Below are 19,869 nucleotides of genomic sequence, written 5' to 3' on the forward strand. Positions count from 1 at the left end.
GAAATGAAGCAGGCCTATGTGTTCATGCCTTGACCAACCCTGCATCCCACCCTGCTTCGGCTCTCTGCCGAGTCCCCAGCTCTCAAGTGGCAGCTACACACAGTGAGATTAAGGGCTTCTGCCAAAGTCAACAGATGAGCTGGTCTGAACTGGCTCTCTGTGTGTTCTGATTGTAAATTGTGCTGGTGATGATTAGAGAACTCTAACACAGGATGTCAACTCTTAAAACTGTCCAGAGAAAATATTTTATTTTTTTTCTAAAGTTCAGGAAATGTTTTTAAACTTCTTTTGTGGCTTGGTACATAGTGTTGTGTCTATAACTTTCAGATGATTCAAACATGAATTCACACAAATTAAGCAACTATATTATTTAAAAAAATGCACTGTTACTTGCTCTCATTGGACATACTTCCCTCATTTAGGAATGTTTACATAGCAGTGCTGCTGCAGAATGCAACTCTTTGACTAGTACAATACAGCAGTCTTGTGCTTCTTCCATCTGCCAAGTGGAAAAAAGCCCCAAAATTCAGACTATTAACTACTTTTGTTGTATGATTATCAGTTTGGGACGTTGTCATATCTGCTTCAACGGCTACACTGTCTTGTTTTTTTTCTGGAGCACAGCTACATTGGTAACTGTAGCATAAACTTTCAACCCCAGAGGCCACTGTAAAACTATCAATATGAAGGCACCAGTCACTGGGGTCTGATTACATTTGGTTCTGCACTTTAATTACATATGGATTCTATTAACTGAACCTTTTGCCTTATAGGCAACATTTTAATCAAATTACTATAATTTTCAAATATAATACTCTGACAAGTTTAAAGTTCACGCACCTAGAATACTGAGTATCAAAAAATTTTGCATAGAAAAGGAAGCATTCTTTACAAAATAGCAAACATGTTATTGGAATATTGTAACTGCTTTTTACAACATTACCCTAAGTTGCAGAATGTGAGTTATATATAGGTTGTTGTTGTTGTTGTTATTAGTAGCAGTAGTATTATTTTAAACGATATAATTTATACTGTTTAGTTACAACTATTACTTGTGTAAGCAATACCAGGTGACCAAGTCATCATTTGCATTAGGGTATGTGCATTCCTTGGCTATGCAGTAAGGCTGGCAAGTTGTTATAGACGAGTAAAGGGATGATTGCCTCCTGCAATTAAGAGATGAATATTGTGTGTATGTTTATAGAAGATTTATTGATGTATAGTTATGTTATTCTGGTTCATTGCTTAGATGTCCTCTGTTCTCCCTATAGTGCCCTTTCACCCCCTCTGCATTGCTGCCACCAGGCAGCCTGGGTTGTGCAGAACATGTGGAGAGAAGGCATGTACCTGAGTCCCTTGCATGGAGCAGTTGGGAATGGGGAAAGGGGGACATAGCATGACAACACCTGACCTCCAATCAAGTTACAAGAAAGCCTCCACCAAAGGATGGTGAAGAAGACCTGACTGACAGACTTTAGGAGGGGTCAGCACTGCCTGATGCAACCCCCAGGGATATAAAAGGCAAAGCAGCCATTTTATGAACGAGTTCATAGCAGCCAGTCACCAACTCCCAGCATGCTGTCCTTTTTCCATATTCAGTTCTTTGCTGTATTTTTTTAAGGTTTAATAAACCTTTGAAAGTGAGAGTCATTTCTTACAAAGTGATGCCCAATTACTTAAAGTCAGGAAAGAAATGCAAATATTTCAATAAAAACAGAATTTTAGGAAGATATTATTGGTGGATTCAGTCTTACAGAGACATTAAACTTAGTAAATCTTATGAAAGTTTTCTATTTTCACTTTTCTGTTATTTCCACTCTTTCATGTTTATGAACATCTCAATAATTGGGAAATTTTCCTTGTGGGCCTGTCATATTTTTCTTTACTTACTATCACTTCAGGAACATTCCACAGCAACTTAACACTGGTAAGTAACAATACTGAACAAAGTTATGATTATTGTCGCCCCTATTTACCGAATTCTGCCCAAGACTATTTCCAGGAAAACACATCAACTCAGAAAGCAACAAAAACAGCAAGTCTAATTACTTTCTGTGAGGCATTTTAAAAACCAGTATCTCCAAATCTTTCCTGAAACAAATTCAAATGTGCATAAGACTATGTGAGGTAGTGAAAAAGCCAAGGAGACTGTGTTGGTTTACCACAGCCTGGTTTTTGGTAGTGGGGGGGGCCACAGAGAGAAGCTCCTGTGGGAAGCTGCTGAAGCTTCCACCATGTCCAGCAGAGCCAATCCCTGATGGCTCTGAAGATGGACATGCTGCTGGCCAAAACTGGGCCAATGAGAGTGGCTGGTAGCACTTCTGAGATAACATATTTAAGCAGAAAATCAAAACAAAGTGAGGTGCAGTTTTTTCCTAGCCAGAGAAAAGGAGAAGATGAGAACATGTGAGGGAAACAACACGGAGACACCAAGGTCAGTGCAGAAGGGGGGGCAGGAGGGGCTCCAGGCCCCAGAGCCGAGATTCCTCCACAGGCAATGGTGAGACTGTGGTAAAGCAGCTGTGCCCCTGCAGCCCTTGGGGATCCACAGGGATGCAGAGATCCACCCACAGCCCGTGGGGATCCATGGGGATGCAGAGATCCATAACAGCCTATGGGGATCCACGGGGATGCAGAGATCCACCACAGCCTGTGGGGATCCATGGGGATGCAGAGATCCACCACAGCCTGTGGGGATCCATGGGGATGCAGAGATCCACCACAGCCTATGGGGATCCATGGGGATGCAGAGATCCACCACAGCCTGTGGGGATCCATGGGGATGCAGAGATCCACCACAGCCTGTGGGGATCCATGGGGATGCAGAGATCCACCACAGCCTATGGGGATCCATGGGGATGCAGAGATCCACCACAGCCTATGGGGATCCACGGGGATGCAGAGATCCACCACAGCCTGTGGGGGAGGTGCCCACGCTGCAGTGGGTGGATGTCTGGAGGAGGCTGTGATCCAGTGGGAGACCCATTGGACAGAGGGTGTCCCGGCTTCCAGGGTGGAGCAGCCTGTTCTTGGAGGACTGCACCCGGGGGGGTGCATCCCGCAGTTTTGGGAGGACTGTGTGCCTGTGGGAGGGACTCACATTGCAGCAGCTTTGATAGGACTGCTGCTTGTGAGATTGGAGCCATGCTGGAGAAGTGCATGGAGAACTTTCTCTGGAGGGACCCCATGGTGCAGCAGGGGAAGGACTCTGCCTCAGCAGTGGAAGATCCTGGGTGACAAACTGACCAAACCCCCATGGCCCTGTCTCCCTGCACTGCTGGTAGGAAGGAGTATGAAATGATATGTCAATCACTAGGATCTCAAAAACAAATACATACTATTCATACAAAAGATCGTCCTGCTTGCTTCTCTCACCTCAACAAAAGGCACCATTTCTGTATTTTCAATACTTTAAGTGATATCACTAGACATTTCTAGACAGAGGATAGACACAAACACAACTGTGGTGAAAAAGATATGACACAAAAATATAGCCACATTAAACCAATGAGTGACTTTACTTTCATCTCAGCTAGGAGAAGCATCAAAAGACAACAGTTGTTTTCACATTTAGAGAATTCTGGTACATTTATAGACCTCTTTACTTCACCCCTCCCATCCATCTGAAACTCACTTTCTCCCCCTTTCAGATAAAGTTATCTTTTTGGGTCCCCCAATTTCCAATTCTCCAGGACACGCAAAGCTTTTTTGTCTTCATAATCTTTAGAAATTACTGTATTTTCCTCTTCATTTTTTATTCTCCTTTGATTCTGAGGTGAAAACAGAAAAAGGAAGGAGTATCACCAGATCATTGCACACGCAGGTTCAGAGAAGCACCTGACAAGAAGCACAAAAGTGACTTCTTTTGTTTACCAAAACTGATACAGATTATTTTACATTCTTTAACTTCTGACACAAGTACTGACATCAGGTATAAAATCTTAGGGCTGGAAGCTACAAGACTTTCTGAAAATATTTTAAAATGAACTGAATTCTGTTCACTGTTCCTCCTGTGTGTACAGTCACCCTGGAAAAGAGATTGTCACTGTATCCACACCTTGCAACACTCCACTTGCAGCAAAAACCCCTTGCACAATGGATTCAAATACTTGCCATGTGACTAAATATGATGACACACTGCCATGCAGCAACCACAAAGAAACTGCCTATGACTATACTACTGCACAGTAAAGCACTTCTAAGCTCTCAGTTCAAGGTCTACTTATTACTGCAACTCAGAAAGGATGCAAATAATATCATCCTTACATTGACATTGCATGCAGATACAAACTACTTAAAAAACACTGCATTTACACAAACATTGGAGAGCTGGTTTTCACTGTAAAGTATCAGGCCACTGCATAGCCCCTCACAGACAGGACTAGCATAATCTTTGTTAAAAGCTCTCTCAGTGCAAATGAATGCAAACCTTGCTGCAAGTTTGGCAGACTTCCCAATCATTGGTAAACAAGTGGACATCTTGATTTAAACAACAAAAACAACCATAACAGGCAAAAGAGAAGTACAATTACATTGGGCACAGGCTCAGCAGGACACACATAAACATAGCAGAACACATCAAAAGAGTCTGGTTGGAAGAGGAAAAAAGCAATTTCAGTGAAGTAATTCTATTTCTTAGAAAGATTGTGTAATCAGAAATAAACGAACTTCTCATTCAACAATTGTCACCTCAAGATGTTAAAACTCAAATTCAGCACTGATTAATATAGTTTATATTTACATTAATTTCTCATGGTGCTGTTAGAAGTAGGATGAGAAATTAATATAATTCTGTTGGAAACAACCAAAGCCAAAGCCACAGCCACAGCCTTTGAATATATGTTTACTGCTGTGTTTGTGTCATTTGCATTGTGACAGCTCTCTTCTTACAGATTTTCTGTTTCAAAAAGAAAGACACATAATACTCATTTTCTTTATGGCCATTTACTACACAAGGCTAAAAGAAAAGACAGTAGGAAGGGAAGAACAACAACAACAACAACAACCACCAATAAAATGAACTCCAAAGCCTTCTCCTTTATCCTCTGTGGAAAACAAAGAAGAGATGGGGGAGAAATACACTGAGCGTATGTAAGTTGCACATCCTACATAGTCTCATTCTAGAGATACTTGGCTATATATTTATGACAGTTTATGTGCCTGGCCTCTGGCCTGTGTGACACAAATTAATCTGCATTTAGTAATTCCCCTAGAGAGAGATCTCAAATTTGAAGACCCACCTTATTACCCTTAAGCAAATCCAAGCACTTCGTGAGCAACGGTATTTTTAGACCAGAAATTATTCCTGAAATTAACTTGTAAGTTTACTGAGAAGTATTATTCATAACCACAATTGTCTAAAAATTATTCAGATCTCTTAAGAAACACTTTGATTACATGAAGCTAATAATATTCTGGTTTAACATACAACATCTCTAGATGTAAAATTCTTCAGGTCCAAAGTTCAACTATTTACTGTACTGGCAAAATTCACAATATGTACTTTTCCAGCATGTGAACAGGTCCTTGTAGAAGATACAGTAGTAAAAATTAAACCCTGTGTTAACTTTTACCATTCATTTTCTCTTCAGAAAAAGTTTCTATTGACACTGGTTTTATTGCTCTATTAGGTTTATAGATAAATATTACTGTATTTCCCCTACAGAAACTATATAGCATGAAGGGTAAGAAGCCATATAGCTGGGTAAGAAGCCATATTGAAAAGACAAAAATTACTTGAAAAGCAGACTTACCATTTGTAAGGTCACTTTTATGAAGACTAGCTGTTTGGAGCCTGGACTTTAGGACTGCAACATCAAGCTGAAAAGATTCTGTTTCTCTCACTAATATTTCAACTCTGGAAACTGCAAGTTGGTAGACTTCCATGAAACTTTGAATCACAGCCTTTAAAAAGTAAACCAAATCTTTAGTGCCAGACAAGCTACACTTAAATGCCAAGTAGCATACCTCATTACAAAACATCTAATTTTTATTAATTGGAAAAATGAAACAAAAGTTGTAAACCAGGCACTTAGGTTGTATGTAAGGACTTAACCAAAGATATTACATAAGATTTTGTACTTCTTCAAAAATCGGAAATATTGATAGCTTTGAGGAAAAGCAAATGACTGCACCCCAATTACAAAGTGAGCTATTTTCAAACATTCAGTACTGCATTGAACAGTTGATACTATTTTTTGTTTTATTTAACTACAAAACTCAGTGAACATTCAATTTATGTTTATAAAGAATCACTACACAATTTTAGGTGATTTTTCATACTTTCAAAATGAGTCCTCCCACTTCATGTTACGAAAATTAATTTGTCAGAAACAAAAGAAATATGTTAAAGCTACAGATCTCTGAAAGCAAATAATCTGATTACAGTATAGCTGGGAAAATAGAATTTTTTTCATGTATATAGTGTAAGAATGTCCCAGTCATGTAATATCGATCAGACTGATAATACTGTTAGCAGCACAAGAGAGAACAAATGATTTGACATTAGTGATAACTTTATATATTCTAAATAGTCTAACACTTTTGAGATTATTGGTCTTCTTTACAACTGGTTAATCACATTTTGTAAGTTACAGTTTTCCCCTTTGAAATGAGCCATAGCAAGTTGCAACTCTAAGAACATATAACAGATAAAATGAAATTAGCCATCTGAATATGTCTGTAGTAAAGACTTATAAACTGTAGTACCACAGCCAGTAAGGTTTTAACTGTTTTCCTTCCTTACTGACATTCAGTAAGGCTTTAACTGTTTTCCTTTCTTTTCCTTTCTTTGTTCTCAAACACATTGCTGCTTTTCAGAATACAGGTAACCAATCAACCAGGTTATTTTATTGTGAAGTATAGAAAACTGCCATGGCAAGTCAACACCAACACATCTTTTCTTATCAGAAAAAAATATCCAACATGTTTTAAATACTATGGTTCTAACCCTGATAGTGTATTCACATAGCTCTGTAAGCCTGCCACTGTAAGCTATAATCTTGCTTTTAAATTTTTTTTTATTTCACATTCAACATGACTAAAATGCTGCACCTATTCAGAAACAATACCAAAAAGAAATGGGGATATATCTCACTCCACATAACACTGTCTGAGAGTCTTCAAATGGCAACAGCCCACATATTAAAAATCAGACGTTGAAATAGGACTATTACTTGGGCCTGTGACCCATAAAAAAGGATTTATACCATTGCATAACAAGCTGTGTCTCAAATCTCATAGAAAGAAACTCATGTGTTCCTTTCACACATGATATTTAAAGGTTTCACTGAACTAGAATGTAGAGAATGTAGAGACATTTCTTTAACTTCTTTTTACCTCTGCTACTACAAAGCTAGTGAAGATACTAACCTCTACAGCTTCATCCTACATCTCCACAGGTACTCTAAGACCATGCAGTTATCTGAAATGGCATTTTTTAATTCCTTGCTGACCTACACAGATATTTAATTTGTTCTCTCATTTAATGAATTTGAAAATTTTAAATCTAGTAAAAAATGTATTCACAAACTTTTATTTTCACACATAGCAATTTTTTAAAATAACTTGGATTTCTTTTTTGTCCAGAAGAAAGTAGTTTTGCAGTTAGTAATGGTTCCTTACGAATGTGGAATGTGGCATTTATGCACCCATATGTACACTTCCTTCCAGTATATCCCAACTCCCTAGCAAAGAGTCCGGGTTAGTTTAGGCCTTTCTTGCTCAGGAAAAGTTTAGGACAAACATTATTTTTGTATCTTCCAGGGGCAGCACGAGTATGAAGAATACTTATTCTAAATGCTATCTGGGGAAGGGCAAGTATATTGGGTTTTCAGATGTGCCAGTGGAAGGCACAAATGATTTTAAGAAACTTATGTCAGTCACAGATTGAGAGATCTCTCTTCAACAATACAAAAGTTTCACTTACTGGAAAGCCTGATACAACAAGGAATGGGCACAGAACCTGGCCACATGCAAGTTATAATATCTGTCACACCTTAAACGTATCTGTGTAGGAGTTCAGAATTTCAAATGAGAACCCTATTTGAACTTTACAGATACAAATATATCTGCAGCTCTGGAAACTGTTCTGTGATCAAGAAAGTCAGATGACAGAATTTCCCAGAATGCAAATCTGGCTCTGCAGAAATTTCTTCCACTCCCACTAACGAGTGCTTTCTTTTGTTTTTAAGTACACATAGCAGTAAGATGTATATATAGTTTTTAAGTATACATAACAATAGGGTGTTTCAGCAACACTCCTGACTAATTTTTAAAACATAAAATTTGGCATTTATACACATCTGCATGGTCTGCATCTAAGCAAGCACTTCTCATTTTGAATGCACTGGTAATAGTGTGACATAAAAACTGAGAAAAGACCATAAAGCAATAAAAATTTCTCTTCAGTTACACACAAAATGTTTCAAGAACACACACCAGAAAATGACTTTTGTTCAGAAAGGCAAGACTTAGTGATCCCCAGACTTATAGGAACCAATATTATTGCAACTCATTTCAAAAATCTAAAACATTTTTAGACAGATGAGTATTGTAGAAAAGTTAGTGGGGAGAAGACTTAATTAAGGAGGCCACAGAAACAGTGGAATTGAAGAATACTGATTTTAAACATTACTGGCTCTAGGTGTTCCTCCCTGATTGTGTAAGGGGCTTGGGCCAAAGGACCATCAGAGGTGCCTCCCAACCTCAGCCTAATTCAGTGATTATTACAAAGTCATCCTAGATACTGAACACAAATCCAGTGGTTGAAATTTATCTAGGATTGTAAATTTTTAGAGCAAAAATTGTATATAATTGCTTCACCATAATCAAAAACAAAAAGAAGAAATAATCAGACGCTAAATGTTTTTTTACAGCAATCTCTTTCCTTTCTTTTCATTTCATTCAATGCTTCAATGTATAGAGGGTGTCAGTATTATTTATGACATCAACATCCTACATCACATACTACTGATATGGCAGAAGCAAATGGTAGGAGTTCTTTTAATCCAAAAGTGTCTGTGAGAGAAGACCCATGCTCCAGCACTAAGACAAGACACAGGCAGCTTCATGAACACTTCAGATGCATGAATTCCCAGATAACTGGCTAGAACTCACAAGATAAAACTGTATTCTTAAAATTGGCATGCAAAAAGGATGCTTTTAGGCTGAAGTTGTTGGACTAGCAAGAAAATGTGCAGGAGTGCCCAAATTCTCTTTTCAAGTATAACTTTCAGTGGACAGATTAATTTAGGCCTAAATACTTCTGACAATCTCTTTTTTTACAGCTACTGAACAGTAGCTGTAAAACAGTATCCCTATGCAGAAAACCCCTAAGAGGGAGAGTCTTAGGAGTCCCTAAGACTTTAACCATCTTTTGAGAGCAAAACCAGATTTATTTTATTTTTTAAATCGGGTGTTAGTCATACCATAAGAGAACTAAGTACTTTAAACTTTAGATCTTTACTCAATTAGAAAAAAGGCTTCTAAAGATTTTGAATGGAAGAAGGCCTTTATGATCTCTTCAGAGATGTCGCATCTGTAACATGAGGGTATGCATTAAAAGTTTTGGCTTTGGCTACAGATCGGTGAAGATGAGAAACCAAAGTTGATATAAAAATAAAATTAACTAAGTTGATGCTGTTTATAAACTACAAACCAGTGAACATCTGAGCAAAAGAGCAACATTTAAGCCATGCTTTCTTTCCCCATATTAATCTTTAAAAGGACTGAAAGCACTTAAGCTTAGGACAGGTCTCCAGGTGACATGTAAACCCATTTTTTGTAACAGTCCATGCACGCACTGTTGAATAACCAGTCATTGTGTAGTTCTGTACACCATTTCTACAGCCAGTAATTTTCAGGTGATGCCATAAAACTGTATTTGCATGTATTACTGCTTGTAAATCTACAAGACTGAAAGACTTCAATCTGCCGTACTTTATTTAAAAGTATTATCTTATCTGGAATACTTTATGAAAAATGGCTAATACTGACAAATTACATAATAATCTTCAAGAAATTGGAAACACAAAAAGAAAACCAATCTTTTTTAAAAAGTAATTTCTGAAATTTAAAGGTTATTCAAACTTTAGCTGTTCCCATTGAAGTTGTAGTAGAAACATACAACAAGAAATATGCAGATCAGCATTTGCAAATTAGCAGAAGACCTCTCATCAAAGTGTTAATGTATTTATCATACATTATAAAAAAGGCCTTTTAAATTCCCACTTAAAACACTAAACATGTCTCCCTTGTGCTTAATGTTTGGCTATTGAGAACAGAGGTTAAAAAAATTATTTTGATTATGACTTACAAATTGTAGTGAATGAGAATTTCCATAAAAAGTTTTACACTATTCTAAAGTTACAAATAACATACTAAATTTTTAAAAATCAGTTTCTTTATTTTCATATCAATGCTATTACATTATCTCAGGACTTACTTGGCATGCTGTTATCCTAGAACCACATCTCATGTTCGGAAGAAATAAACCTTAAGGAAGCTTTACTATGCTGAAATGATTCTTATTAAAAGGTGACAAAAATACTAACAGCCTGACAATATAAGCATTGACTTTGTAACATCGGATGGAGCAGTCAGAATAACAAGACCATCTACTACATACAACATACTTTAAAAACCAGAGATGCACAGAAAAATTGAAATTCATGTTTGCTTGGCTCCTCTTTCAGGAATTATTCAGCTAAACACAGTGTTAGCACATAGCAAATTACCACCGGACTACGTATACAAAAAGATAAAAACGAACAAGGGAAGGAATAATGAATGAACTTCAGAAGAATGAAAGATTAACACTGGTTAACTAAATTAACAAACTGCTAATGCGAGAATCTGAAAAGACTGAGAATTTCATTCCTGGTACAGAGTTTGGCTTAAGTGGAATTCTGGCAAAAAAAAAATGGTGTGAAAGCAAAACTCCATGGAAGGGGGTTCTGTATGCCTGTCATTACTGCCTTGCTTTGAACTAACATAAATAAGATTCATTAAAATGAGTCCAGAAAACAAAACATACATCAATTACTCTTTGTTTTCAGAAACAAGATTTCAGGATAATTATTATATCTTTAAAAGAGCTATATTTTGAGAAGAAATTATTGCAATAAACTTTCTCTATACATTTGAGCATTTGAAAACCCATTGTGGCTGCCTTGACCCACAGTCCGAAATATCTAGTGGCATCAGTGAAGGATATAAATACAACAGCTTCTCTGGAATGGGGAAAAAAACCCCAAGGGAAACTGCATTCAGCAAAATTGCACTTTTGCAGCTGTTTGGCACTTCTTTAATGATCTATTCTCCTTGTATCTCATTTCAACACTAAACTTTTTGTTCAGTTCCATTCAAGCGTGGCATGCACAATTTAAATGTGCCAAAAAGCAGGTCAGTTTTGTTACAACTTTTTTTTTCCCCCAACAAAAGCTGACTCAGTGCCACACATGGGGCCTAACTCTATCCCCTTCGCTTCAATAACAATTACTTTACCCTGTAGGTCTCAGCAGATAGCCCAAAGGAATGAAGCTCTAAATAAAAGGCTAGATTCTCTCCAAGAGGTAATGACATGACTTCCTACAAGAAAATTGAAAAGGGAGCATTGAAATTGACAGCGACGGAAGAGAAAGTGCTTCTACTGGAAACCACAGTGGATGGGCCTAACAACAATTGCCATGAAAATTATTACAAAGTGTAAGACTTTCAGAAATTACCTCAATCTTTTAGAAACTGATAAATTAAGACAAATGTGTTTAATTGGTATGACCAGGCAGAAAGCAACCTGAGAATTTTACAGCAAAGAAGCTAGCTATCTGCAGCCTTGACTATTTAGAAATAGCTCTGGACTATGCAAGAAAATTGTCACTTAACAAAATTAAGGAAATACTGGTTTTCATAGGCTAATAATGTTTATATGCAAAGACCATTCTCACTTTCTATTGCACAAAGTCAAGCATAGTTGCATGCAAAACATAAAGGAGAAACAATCCCCACCCCAAAGAATCTGTAGTTTAAGCTACAAATGGGGAAAATGCTACCAGTCTTCCCATCCGCTTACAGTCTTGATTCAAAACTAATATTTAAGTTTGCGAGGAAAGGTTAGAATTTTTCAAGGAAATGGTTTTAGTAAGAAAGAAATGGAAAATGAAAGAAGTTTCAGGCTGGTATCCTGTCTTCAGGAATATATCAGCTTCTTTTGCAGTGTATACTCCAGACAGAAATGAAAGAGAGAGAGAAGGGTAGTCACTGACACTACTAGAAAGCCTACATTTAAGTGAGCATCAAAATCTACCTAATGCAAGCATAATGCATTACCACTGAGAAGAGTCAAACAGCAACAGTCACTACAGAAAAATCAGGATGCAGCCTTACTACAAAACATAATGGTATCCCATCACACAGTCAGTCTTAAGGAGAAAGAAGAGAGCAACACTTTCCATCAAAATTCAGGTGAAATGTCAAATGAAGTACAAGTTGTCTGAATCTTGATGGTATTGCCTTTGGCCTATTGAAGTAACATCTTGGAACCAGAAAAAAACATACAAATGTTGAAGTATTGAATTCTGTTTCCCATATGTTACTAAAATAAATTTTAAAAAGCATAGTCTTTCTAATTTTCTCATTCCTTAAAATAACATATTATTCTTTATATCTTACATATGGATATCTTATATAAACAAACAATTTTATAAATAAATGTTACCTAAACACGAAGTCTTAATTGCCTAAAAACTATTGATTTATTATAGGTGAATGTGTAGGAGAACATTTCAAGGAGGGGACAGAAGCAGATGTTAAGCTACAAGATTACAAAGTAGAAAAATCTAAAACAACTTCACATGGAACGTAAATGTGGGGTAAACATGAGATCTGAAAACTCTTCTGCTCTTTGAAATGCTGTCCACAAAGTGTCCAGCATAAGTAGCTAATTCAACTATTTGCCAGCATAGTAGTTTACTGAAAATTAGAATATTATTTTTCATTGGTTTTAAATACTGCTTTCTTAACTAAGAGCAATTTCAATTACTTTTAGTAAAGAAATATACTTTTGAAAAAAATACTGATTTAGTTTTAACTGCTGTAGAAAAAGCCTCTCGCTGACTGCAAGAGAAAAAAATCTGAGCTCAGTATAGACATTTCCTTAAATATTTGGACTAGAGCTATGAAGTGGTATAGATTATTCCCTTCTGGCCACAAGAAGCCGCTTTTAAATTGTATATTAAAACATTTTCAAAGTGAATTAAATATTTTACATATGGATAGAAGGGGGAAATGTGTCCACTTTTTATTTTCCACACAAAAAGCTGAGCATAGTATATGACCTAGTTGCCATTCACCAGGAGAGACCAAGGTCTCTTCCATCCAGCGGGTTTAGTCAATATGACAACTGTGATTGTGTGGCTCACACATTAATACTCACTACTGAGTCCTAATCCTTGTACCAGATTTTAGGTGAATGCCCAAGTCTAAAGAGCCTAGGGGTTAGAAAACTCTGCAAAGTTTTGTGAAACACCTGCTTCATTTCTTCTGTTCTTCTTAAGAATGCTCATGGTAGCACTGCATTTTAATTCAACATAAGTATTTAATCCTACATAAGTATTTAATAAAGCAATATCTTGTAGGTTTGCAAGGAAATTCTGAAGTATACCTGTTTGGTTGGATCGCAAATTAATTTTTTCATTTTGGCGTCCAATTAATTACACAAATTCATGATGGCAGTACAGGAAAAAGCAGTAGTCCATTTCTCTAGAGAACGTAATTATCAAGTAAAGTTGAACTGCATTCCTCAAATTCATTGACACACTCCTAATCCAATGTAACTGCCATATATAGGATGGACAGGTGTCCTCCAATCATTCTGCCAAACTCAGATGTTAATGAAATAACTAATTTGCTTCATACATTCTTAAACAACATTTTAAAAAACTCCAACAACATGCAAATGGCTAGATTTTCAATTAGACTTGCTTTCAAGACTTAATTTATCCTATGAAAATGTTTTATTACAAATTTCAGTGACAACAGCTTTTGTCCCAGAACATGAGGAGGAAATTTAAAGAACACAGTATGCCTAATACCAAATCTCAAGATGAGCACAAACATTAGCAACCCTCTTTCCAAAGTAAATGTCTGACAGAAGAGGCATCATCACTGAGCTTGAAAATTTGCTATTCTTAAAGGTTAGTATTATATAAATAAAATATTTTTTCACAAAGTTTGCTTTTAAACACCATAATCTGAGGAAGTCAAATAAAATTATCCCTATCATCTCTGAATATTTAGTTCTACAACAATGGATTTACAGATGAAGAAAACTCTTGTTGGGAAAAAGTGATTGTGTTTGTCTGTCTTTTTGGCATTTGTCATATGAGAGATGAGCTCAGCTCAGAAAGGTATAAATCCCAAACAATACAAGCTAAAAACTGGTGAATGAATGAGACTCCACTATACTGAAGTATGGCCTCTTCTGTGCAAGAGGTTAAGAAGCTAAGTAAGAATATTTTTTACTTGGAAAATCAGGTTGAAAGAGCTGGGTGATACATCTGGTCCAGGTAGCAGGACAAGCAAGTTACAGATTGAGATGTTATCTGAGCTCTGGGTGGGAGCCTGAGAGCTGCCAAACTTCAGGATAACAAGGAGTATGAATATGGATGACAGCAGCCAGGTGAATGGACACTGACAGACACATCAGGAGCTAGGAATTGCCTACCTTTTGGATAACAAAGGAGATGAAGACTGGTGACACCATCTAGGTGGATGCAAACAGAGAGTGAGGGAGGACAGAAGCTGAAGACTCAGGAGGAAGAGCAAGACTTGCATCTGGGGAGACTGAGGGTCTAAAAGATCTGGGGTTCCTTTGCTGGGTCCTGCTCAGAGGCACCAGCTCGAGCTGTTTCTGTGTTACTGCACTGTGAATAAACAGCTTTATGGACTGAGACATCTGAGACACTGCTATGGGACACCTGGGACCTGTAAGGAAACTGGTCTGACAGCATGTGAGGGTGGGCTGTGTGAGGAGTCAAGCAGGGCACCTGTCAGCTCACTGGAGCCACCCACTGTGAAGGGACTTCACTCCCAACAGTCAAAGTCTCTGATGTTGGGAATGTCACTGCCAGAGAGTCTCATAACGGCCAGACTGGGAAGTTTCCTTAAGAAAAGAGAAGCCACCAACTTTTCTGATGGCAGAGCTCTTGTTGTCCTCACTCAAACCAACAATATGTTGCTACCTGATAAGCCTTGTAAATAGTATTTTGGAAGACATGACTTTCTGCTTTGTCTTCAGCAAATGCACCAAATGCCTTTTCAGTAAGTGGGAACTTATGATAAGATTGCAGAATGTGATTCGGATTATTAGGTTGGGAGCCTGGCAAATAAGGCCTAGCCCTGGTCTTGCCAACAGTCAACAACTAGATGCCATTCCTTAGAAGCATAAGAGATAAAGTGACTTTCTGAATTCTGTTTGTAAAACTGTAAGCTTATAGCAACTATGAAAGGAGAAAACGAAGGAGGATAGGCAATGTTGAGGTAAATCTGCCTAGAAAGCATAAAGTATTCTTTACTAACAGAATCAGAAATAAAACATCCCATATCATGGGGTGTTGTAATGAGATTGAGAAGGCCCTTCCTAATCTTTCTACTGAATTTGGTAATGACTGCAGGCATCACAGTATCATGTACTTGAGTGGTGACCTTAATGGTGGATCAACAAAAGCAGATGGTTCTTATCCACTGATCCTAACTGAAAGGCCTAAATTAACTTAGGTCATCCTAACTTAAAAAGACCCAAGAGAGTAGCATTTTTCAAACTACTTCTAATGTTAATTCATCACTATTTCCTTTATCCATTTTTCAGAGTTGGGCCACTACTTGCAGTTAGGTAATTTATGAGTAATTGCGCCTATGAATGTTGGTAACAGAGAAATCACTTCCATAGCTTACAAACGCTAGAAACTACAGATGATTTCTACTTTTTTCAGAACATCTGTCAATTAAAATGGTGAAGCCTGGGAAAACTTCTGGAGACATTTTAGCACTGCTTCTTATACTCTTTTTTTTTGTCCTGTTCCCTGCCCAATCTGTTTTAAAGCAGGGCCAACCAGCTTACTGCTATTCTGTGTGCCCTCTAGGCATAAAATGTTTATTCAATCCCACAGTCTATTTCCCAAAGGAGTAAAATTTGCAGCAAGTCTCATGTGGAATAAGACAGAAAAAATTGAGCATCTAGGACAGTGACCTTTTCCAAGGTCCAGGCAAACATCACATTTTGACATGTAGGGGAATCTTTGCTCAAAACCCAGTCCTGTGATCTTTGCAAGCATGTGTAAAAACTTGAGAATGTAAACTTCAACTTGTAATTTTTTGCTTGCACAGTATTAACCAAAAACCAAAAATATCTGAGATTGGAAAACCGGATGGAGGCAAAATCTGGCACTATGCACTGTGGCAATGGCAGGTCTCTCCCTTTAGTATTCTTTAATTAAGATGAAGAGAAAGAGGAGGATCCACTAATGGGTCCTGGTAGTGGAAAAGAACAAACAATCTGCCACTTTACAGAGAGAAATCAGAACTAAAATATAGTCTTCAGGCATTAAATGTACATCATAAGTTTGCCCACAAGGTGGAAAGGATTATTCTTCTCTCCTGATCTTTAGTCTAGAACTGCTCTTTTACCAAAAAAGGGCCTGACATTGAAGCAATCCAGAGGAATCTCAAGTTCTATAAAAGTTCCAGGAGGATAAACAATTTTTTGTCATTCCATGAATATTATCTTCTTAAAAGCCATAGAAGATCCATCCTTTACATGTAAATTTGCCAACATGCAGTCTGCGTATCCTTATTATTCAGGTTTACACAACAGTTACACATTCATCTTATTTCCATTAATTAGAGCACTCTCCAGCTGTCTCCATTCTCTCCTCACCCCCTAATTTCTTACCACCTTTTCGCATTTAACAAAAATGAGAGAGTTCAAAAATAAGAGAAGAGACCATAATGAAGAGAGAGTTCTAAAATCATATAATGAAATTGGGTACTGCAATAGACAAGTATTAAGTGCCCTACTTCAAGCATATTAGTCCTGAGACACCTATAGCAAAGATATTATGAATCCCAAGAATTTGTGCTTTTCACAGTCTAATATAATGTTGGAGTTTGTGATCCTAGGATACTACCAACACATGTCACTAGACAAGCAATCAATTCAGTAAATGAAAAATCAAGACAACAGCTTCAAAATAACTTGCTATGATTCCTGCAAAATAACAATGTAAAAAACAAAATTTGCAGGTAATAACATATGTAGATTTATAAGCCAAAATTTATACAACCCTTTCTACCAAAAAAACCAACCAAACAAACAAAAATACACTAACAACAAAACACCACCAAAATTCTCAACACAACACCCCACCAAAATTAATTAGCAACCAATTGTTAGCATCTGGTAAAACAAAACAGTTTAACTTTTAATCCTGTCAAAACTTATTATCTTCGAATTTTACCTCAGTTGTATAGCATTCAAGATGCTACCCCAGCTACCCCAGTCTACTCCTTCAACACATGATGGAAATTAGAGAACGCTTGTTTTTTATGCTTAGTTTTATATTCTGAAAGGTTTACTGTATTTTTCTTAATCCTTTTGTTGCATATTCATTGCTATATTTTTGTCTAACTGCTGTCACTTATTGTCATGCAGCAGGGCAAACCAGGGTCAGTTTATATAAGCAGCATCAATCTGAAAAATCTTCATCAGTCTTTTTTTCAAGGCATTATGCAAAGAAAGCTTGACATTAAGAAAGCCTTAACTGACAGCAAATGAAATCAATCAGCAAATCACTAAGCCATAATAAACTCACTCAAGTTGTAGATAACCCTTCCTCTTCCAGGTCTTTAACTACAAGGTCCACCAAAATGCAATATCGGGGCAGCAATGACTCCCATTATTTCATTACAAAATTCTTGTACTAATATAGTGCAATATTTAATAATTTTTTCTTACTCAGTAAGCAATTGATAAGAATAACACAGAGACATATGTTTTATAATAATGGACTAATAAGCAGTTAAGCAAAATGTAAAGACTAAACAAAAGTTTCGGCATTTCAGCAAGAAGGTTTTTTTTAAATATAAGAATAGAAAATAGTCTGATTCTGTTTCTGCTGCTTAAACATTTGTGTAAAATAGTCTATTGTCTTATTAAGTTCTATTGCTTAGGCTCACTTGCTCAGCATATTTTTAGTTTTTGAAATTAAAAGACCCAGTACAAAAAAATGTAAGACTCCAGACAATTTCAGTCATTCATGGTTTTCACTTCATGAATTTAATTTGTAACCCACACGATTACCAACAATTAAATATCTATGCTTCTTAATGGACTTGTCTGCATTGCCATGGTACACAGTATACACTCTCTAGGAAATAGTCCCAAATTTACACTGTTGCTATCTGTGAAAACTACTTCTTTTCTGAAGATGCTGTGCACAGACAAACCCATGTAGTTCTGAAAGACAGGATTTCTGAAATAAAAATATCTGCCTAACATGGTGTTGTGAGAACTATATTTGATATTGTCTGTGATTAAATGATGCTTTAGTTTTCAATTACAGCTATTAGGAGTCTGCTCTTATTGACCGAGGCAGCTTTGGATACATATTGAGATCACCATGACTCTAGAGTAATTTTTCTCATGAAAGGACAGTGAGTAGCAAACAGGAAAGATGCCTCCTGCTACAACATGCAGCAGCCTGGTAACCAGGTGAAAAAAAATCCCAGGATTACAAGCAGAAGCAAAACTAAATAAATTCTTAAAGTTCCTAAAGAGTTTTCTTGCATATTAGCACAGAGAATTCCTAAGACATCGCCCACATGCAACAGATATAAATTTATGATAAAGTCTAAGTGGACAAAGCCTGATTGCTTGATAAGGCCAAAAAAGTAAACTTTCCATTGAGAAAGGTTACTGAAAGATTAAATTATTATATACTAACTTTGGCATTCAAGATAATCAAGATAATCATCATCTTAGCTGCAAAGTTTTTACAAAACTGATAGTGCTTACAAAAGGGGCTGGACAAGAGTTAGTAATGTCACAGGCACAAAGAGAGTTTTCAATAATTGGTTGATTGGTGATTACAGACACTGACTTTGATATTTACGGTCCATAAGGCCAAGACTTAGCAGGACTGGAGTGCAAGACTGTTCCAGCTAACTACAACACCCTCTGAAAAGGTTCTTCATATAATCTGTCCTAATTTAGTAGGATGAAGAAAGGCAACTGAAGAAATAAAGAAGTGCAAAGGTGGCTGAAAAAGTGAGGGAAAGAGGTAAGGAAAAGAGATAAGGAGCAGAGAAAAAAGGGAAGGGAGAGGGCCTGTATGGGAAAGGAAAAAAAGACTGCTAACAGAAATGCTGTGAAGAGGAAATGAGGTTGAGCATTTAAGTGGCAGAAAGAAGAAACAATGTGAAATTCAAATTATAGAAGGCAAATTTCCAACATCACTGGCATTTAGAAGATATCTTATTTTTTAACATTTTAAACAATATTTTCCTAATATACATTAATTTTATGTTTTAAAGTAATTATATAGAAGTATGGTAAAATGGCTTCTAAATATTTAGCAGCATGATACAACATATCCAGACATGATGCCAAATACCAGTTTAACTCTTTCAAGAAGATTAAATTAGAGTTCTCCACTTTACATCTCTTCAATCTAGTTACTTAGACTTTACTTAGTTGTCAATCATTGCTTAAGTCCTACACCAACTTTATATTTGATAGACTGAAGTTTGCAATAGGTCGGGTTTGCAAGAGGTGTTGCCCCACACTAACACTTTTGAAACATTTATTTATTTATG

General features: G+C 36.8%; 1 protein-coding gene across 7 annotated transcripts in view; it reads right to left on the minus strand.

Annotated features, from left to right (window-relative positions):
* CCDC171 (coiled-coil domain containing 171) overlaps positions 1–19,869 on the minus strand; it is a 155,534-nt gene that overhangs the window by 14,857 nt on the left and 120,808 nt on the right. For 4 of the 7 annotated variants that reach the window (XM_059836829.1, XM_059836825.1, XM_059836832.1 and 1 more), the window contains 2 exons: positions 5,754–5,904; positions 3,492–3,837 (listed from right to left, as the gene is read on the minus strand). The exons of 1 other annotated variant lie outside the window; for it this stretch is intronic. In XM_059836829.1, the coding sequence (XP_059692812.1) occupies positions 3,809–3,837; positions 5,754–5,904 (180 nt within the window). In that variant the 3' untranslated portion in view covers positions 3,492–3,808. Of the gene's footprint in view, positions 1–3,491; positions 3,838–5,753; positions 5,905–19,869 lie in introns of those variants that run through there. 2 more of the 7 variants (XM_059836826.1, XM_059836827.1) reach the window with 2 other exon arrangements.

The sequence above is a fragment of the Haemorhous mexicanus genome, chromosome Z, assembly GCF_027477595.1.
Source record: "Haemorhous mexicanus isolate bHaeMex1 chromosome Z, bHaeMex1.pri, whole genome shotgun sequence".
Taxonomy (NCBI): domain Eukaryota; kingdom Metazoa; phylum Chordata; class Aves; order Passeriformes; family Fringillidae; genus Haemorhous; species Haemorhous mexicanus.